We start from the raw sequence: 6,098 nt of genomic DNA, 5'->3' as shown, positions 1-6,098 counted from the left end.
TTATGAACAATCACATAAAGACACAGTGTTTGCCACAAAGAGCTTATAACTAGACTTGACAGAATTTGTTTTTTTTAAAATAATTTTGACAAATACCAATTTTTAAGCATTTTTTCAACTTTTATCAATTTTTACAGTTGTGGAAAATGAAGGGGGGGGATCAGACACTAATTGTGCAATGGCAGGAGACATAACTACTTTGGGAATTTCAAAGCTTTATAACTGTTAAAACACAAGTTGTCAACATCGTGTCAAAATATACAAAGCAAGTAGCCTTACATCAAACTAAGAAGTGATGAAGCAGCATTTTTCTTAGCAGTAAGTGCTGATAATCCAGGGAAATATTTTTTTCCCACGGTTTACGGTGAAACTGACCTTTATAGCCATTTGCTGATAAAAATTTAACCCTTCCAAACCGCCTTAGAACCTAAATCCCTAGGGGATCAGGCAGGGCCATGGCACCCAAACAGGGCAGCTCCGACGGTTTATGGACTGCCTGCTCTAGGTCCCGCCTATTCCTCGTGAGCTTGAGCATCCATTATCCGCCCTTCCTACTCCACCCGGGCTCTGTGCCAAAGCTCTCAGAGGCCAGGGTCTTTTCTTCACGGTGCCCAACCCCTCTTTTGCTGCCCGTGCTTCAGTGACAAGCTCGGGGGAGAGCTACGTCTCCTCCCTTGTTTCGCAGAGGGCTCCAGGCTTCCTACCCCTTTATTCTCTCTCCTTCAGCGAGCCCTGCTCCACCCCCCTATGGAGTCACCCACATGGCAAACACAGTCCCCTCCACGTGTCGTCCCCCGTCCTGCCCGGCTCCTACAGCCCGGTCAGCCGGCAGCGGCAATGCCCCACAGAACCCCGCGAGCGCCATCCGCCGCGGCGACAGAGCCCGGGATCCAAGTTCCCGCTTCCCCCCGCAGCCAGCGTGCGTCCCCGAGGCAGGGCACCCCCGTCTCCCGCGGCAGCAGCAGCAGGACCCAGGCACCCATCGCCGCCTCCGTACAAAGGGAGCCCGCATGGGGGAAAGCGAGGAAGCAGGGAAAGCCCCGCTCCCCGGCGGAGCGCGCCTCCTCCCGATAGCGCATCTACGGGAGGAGCCCGTCGGCAGCGGGCCGGCTCGGTTCCGGTTCCCGCGCCCCGAGCGCATGCGGCAGAAGAAGAGGCCGCCCCTTACCTCCGCGCGATCTTGTAGAGCAGCAGCCCGGCGGCAGCGCAGACGGTCACCCCCAGCCCCCCGGCCAGGCCGGCGACCGGGCAGCCGGCCAGCAGCGCGCCGACGGCCTCCATTGCCGGAGCGGCCGGTGGAACGCTCGGGAGCGGCCCGTGGAACGCTGGCCCGCCCGCTCCGAACGCGGAGTAGCCGCGCGTAGAACGCGCCCGGCCCTCCACGCGCTCCCTCGCCAGCCAATCCTCCGCCGGTGACCTTCGCCGCCGCGCTTTGTAAGCGCCGCCGCCCGCCCCTCCACACCGCAGCGCACGCGCCGCTCCGCCAATCAGCGGCGGGCAGAGGGAGCGGGGGGGGGGGGGAAGAATCTCGGAGGCTTGGCGGAGGGGAAAGCATGAAAGTGACTCATGCTTCGGAGGAGGCCCCCCGGCTCCTGCGTCTGCAGCGGCTGGCCGGGCTGGAACGCGGAGGTGGGCGTAGGAGTGGAGGATGCAGCGTGAAAGGCCAATGTCGTGCCAGGAGGGGCTGTGACTCGGGGGGGGGGGGGGGGAGAGAAGGCGGCGTGTGTGTGATTCAAGCGCGCAGCGGCTGGCATGGCAGGAGGAAGAGGAGGGGGGTGGTCAGAGAGCAGCACGGATGGGGGTCATTCCACGCACGGGGAGGGTAGAGTGGGAGAGGGAGGTTGTGAAATGTTAAGATCGTGCGGAGCAAGGGAGGCGGCGAAGAACGTTGTGTTACTTACAGGGACGGCCCGCGTGACAACCCCTCTCAAAGTCAAACCAGTTTCCCTAGCTGGGTTGCAAATGTTAGGTGAGTGAAAGTCAGAGAATGGTGAAGAGCCAGACTGCGGATGGCAGGGTCTAATTCTGGGCATTGCACGCAGCTTGGATTGAAGAGTGACCCTGTTTCCTTTCCTTATGGGAAATTTTACATCTTGGCTGCTAGCCTGCAGCTTGTAAACAGTGGAAAGGCCCACAGGTGCAGCCCCCTCCGGTTTTCAAACTGGCAAGGTAAATCTTCAGGAAGTTTCTGGTCTTGGAGAAAAAAATGACATGAAAGCATACTAGTTTTGCTTGACAAATGCAGGTTAGTTATACGTCTCTTCTACAGCAGCTGAGCACTGACTTTCAGAGCCAATGGCTGGAGCCAGTAATTTTATTGAAGAGTAAGTGGGGCAGGGCCCCGTCGCTCCTGCCTCTCCTCAACTCCACATATACCTCAGAGACCTTTTTCCTGGTCAAACACCAGGTGCAGTGTATTTACAATATTAGTGTCCACTACCCATATACTCTACACTGTACCATAACTCCAACAATTCTGGAGAACCTTCAGCTCCTGGGACAAGCAGGGAAAGGCGCTTTCTTTCCTTCCTGTACCTTTTGTACCATCTACCTAATTAGCCTCTCAGTTCTCCTCAGTCCATCAGTTCAGCACAGCTCTTCTTAATGAGGTCTGCTCTGGAGTAATGAATTAGAGCTGCTGTACCCAGCAGTCTGTCACACACCTCTCGCGCCCCCCACTCTCCATCCCTTACCAAAGGTGCCTCCCTGTGGAGTCTCTTTAGCCCTCAGGTGATCATCTGGGTCACCCTTGTGGAGTCTGGTCAGTCTCCACCCACAGAAATCACACTTCAGGGGAGGAGGATACCCCCACAGCTCAGGCTCAGCCCACAAGTCTTCACCCCGTGGGCACTTGGGGAAATTGCTCACAAGATTCTCTCCCTTTGTAGCTGGCAGTGGATCAAGGTTACTCCCTTTATCCCCCTGATCACTCAGGGCCTCAGGTTCTCCTAACCCTCAAAACTATGCCTGGGTTTTTCTCCTTAGGGCTGTGTGGCAAGTGACTTCATAGGTCCCCCAACCTTTACTAAGGAGTTTGGGCTATTTCCCCTTGTACCTCCTTCCTCAATTCCTATCCCCACAACCTCAGTTTCCCAAAGATCTCTCCTTTCCTTCTGACTTAAGCTTTATTGTCTAGAGGCTTCTATGGCTTCTCCTTCGGACTCATTCTCTTTTCTCTCCCCTCTGGCTTCCTTTTCCCCATCCTGGGATTCCCTATACCGCCTTGTTTCCCTATTGGGAAGGGGTTCCAGTCAGTGCCCAATACAACCGGATAGGGCAGCCCGTCCACTACCTTGACCTGTTTCAAACAAAACCTCCCACGAAACTCAAGGGGCACCCAGGCCATAAGGCAACACCTCTTATCTTCATGGACTCACTATGTTCATAGTTGCTCCTAGAACAGGGGTTCTCAAACTGGGGGGTGGGACTGCTCAGGGGGTTGTGAGGTTATTACATGAGGGGTCACGAGCTGTCAGCCTCCACCCTACACTCCGCTTCGCCTGCAGCATTTATAATGGTATTCAATAGATTTTTAAAAAAAAAAAAAAAAGTGTTTTTAGTTGATAAGGGGCTGTGTATTCAGAGGCTTGCTATGTGAAAGGGGTCACCACTACAAAAGTTTGAGAACCACTGTCCTAGAATCATCCAGCGAGACTTCACCATGTCCCTCCAGACCAGGGAGCAAGCTGAGGCTGTATCCACAAGGCCCCTCCTGAGTTTCCTCCCCACCATAACTGAAGTGTAGACAGGTTGTCCATTGCTTCTCTCTAGTTCCAGTCCAGCTACAAAACTCACCAAACCACAGTCCATGTACAATCAATCCCTTTGTGTGTCCCTGTCACCTGTCTCTCTCTTCCCTTCCTGCTGAGTGTCTCTGGTCTGCCTCCCATGCTCCAGACCCCTATAGGGTTGTCCTTCTTTCCTGGGAAAGTCCACCTCTGTGCATTCCTCAGTTAATATCACGGCGGAATCCATCAAACCTGGTAGATGCTTCCTGACCCACACTCGTATGTTCTCAGGAAGGCCCTGAAGTATCTCTTTTAGCACCATAGCTCCCATTATTTCCCCTACAGTTTGGGTGTATGGTCTCAGCCAGCAGATGACCCAGTCTGCCTGCCTTTGGGTGAATGCCCAGGACCATAAACCCCCAGCCCACCTTGCAGATCAGAACTTTCAGTGGCACTTTTCAGTGGACAGCCCGACCTGCTCCAAGATGGCTGCCCTCACTGCCTTGTAATTCCTGGCCTGAGCCTCATTCAGAGCCATATAGGCCACTTAGGGGAACCTGGGCCCTGAGGCTGGCTCCCTATTCCAACCTGCACCCATAGCTACCCTCTCAAAAGTGCCCAGAATGCATCAGCATCATCAGCAGGGCCCATCTTACATAGGCCCTAGGCCCTGTGTCTGGTTACCATCCCCCATCATAGGACTCACCACTTTCTGTAGGAGCTGCTGCTACATGTTGGGTTGTTCTCTTATGAAATCCTGCAAGCTTTTCTGCTGTGAGGCTTGCCTCTCCATGTGATAGGATTGTTGGAAACTTTGCAGAGTCTTCTCAGTTTCTTCTTGCTGTTTTACCAGCAATTGCAGGGTCTCCTCCATCATCCAGGCCGCCAAACCTTCCTGCTGGCTAAGATCCCAGACAAGCCCCCATGTGTGTCAGGGCCCTCTCTCTCCCCTGCCTTGCTCAAGTTCACACACAGTTCAGAGACCTTTTTCAGGTAAAACACCCACAGTGCAGTTTATTTACAATATTAGTCTGCACCACCTCTATATCCTCCCTCCAGTCCTATGGAGCCCTCTGCTCCGAAGGCGAGCAGGGAATAACAGTTTCTCCCATCCCACTTTCTTCCTGTGCCTTTTGTACCATCTGCCTAATGGCCTGATTAGTCTCTTAATCCTTAACCCCGTTCAGTTAGGCACAGCTCCTCTTAATGAGGTCTGCTCAGGAGTCCGTGATTAGAGCAGCAGTGACCAGAGTGCTGGCTCAGATATTTCCCAGCACCCCTCTGGCTCCCTGCTTTTGACCTTGTGACCCTGTTTCCTCATCTGTTGTCCCGCCTTTACTTGAACCCTGGATTTAGTGCTTCCTCCTCTCAGGCTGGGAGAGGGGACTTTGATACAGGCAGGCTTGTTTCCTTCCCCCTCCCCTCTCCCCAAACTCAACAGGTGCTATTGCCCAGGACTCTGTCACAGTACCTCAGCCCAGTTTACGGCTGTGAAAGGCAAGTGGCACCTGGGCTGCTGCAAGTGGGGCAGCTCTTTGGCTGAGCAAATGTTGTGCCTTTGGCTATAAAGAGGGTCAGTTCAATAGAGAGGTGCAGCCTAGGATAGACAAGAGGGGCTGCTTTTAAGAAACCGGCACTAGTTTTATGTTTTTCAACTTCTAGACACCCATATTTGGCCTAATTTTCCAGAGGTGCTAAGTACCCACAGTTCCCACTGACATCAAATGAAATTCCAGGTGTGAGCAATTTTGAAAACCAAAGACCAAGCTGTTTCAAAAACTGGGCACCCAGAACCAATGGACAATCAAAAAATTTGGCTGAGACACCCGTATTCTAATTATAGCTCTGACACACTCCCTCCTTCTGGCATTGGTCAAGTCACTTATAATTTCTGCCTCCTTTTTCTTCAACTGTACAAGAGACATAGATTCCTGCTTCATAATTATGGCTGCTTCCCTGTGAGTACTAATGTTTTCACCCCTCAGCTCAGAGAGCCGAGAAGTGATATGAAGCAGGACCACAAAGACAGATGGGGATAAGGCAGAACATAAAAGAAAAAGGGGAATAGAGAATGGAGTGAATAAAGACTAAAAATCTTCAAAGTTGGAGGAAATCCACTACTTTTCAGAGGAAGGAAAAAAAAAAGACAAATGAAGATTGACCACTTCCTCTAGGCACTACCGTAATATATAACCACTCATGCCAACAGCCTTGTGAGGAGCCATGATCCATCTTCTCACCTGTAGCTGGATCCCCGGATCCCAACAGTTCCTATCAGTTCCATCAGCTACCACAAAAATTAGACTTACAGGAACTGGCATCCTGAACCCCTGTACAGCTTGTTTTAACCATTCTCCTACAATGGGTGAA

The 6,098-nt window shown here is 52.6% G+C and overlaps 1 protein-coding gene across 1 annotated transcript in view; it reads right to left on the bottom strand.

Moving 5' to 3' along the window:
* TMEM201 (transmembrane protein 201) overlaps window positions 1-1,419 on the bottom strand; it is a 49,327-nt gene extending 47,908 nt beyond the window's left edge. Inside the window, exon 1 of the mRNA XM_034753120.1 lies at window positions 1,169-1,419. Within this exon, the coding sequence (XP_034609011.1) occupies window positions 1,169-1,281 (113 nt within the window). The 5' untranslated portion in view covers window positions 1,282-1,419. The remainder of the gene's footprint in view (window positions 1-1,168) is intronic.
* Window positions 1,420-6,098: the final 4,679 nt, after the last annotated feature.

The sequence above is a fragment of the Trachemys scripta genome, chromosome 19 (assembly GCF_013100865.1).
Source record: "Trachemys scripta elegans isolate TJP31775 chromosome 19, CAS_Tse_1.0, whole genome shotgun sequence".
In the NCBI taxonomy this organism is placed as follows: Eukaryota; Metazoa; Chordata; order Testudines; family Emydidae; genus Trachemys; species Trachemys scripta.
This window is presented reverse-complemented; position numbering and strand designations above follow the sequence as displayed.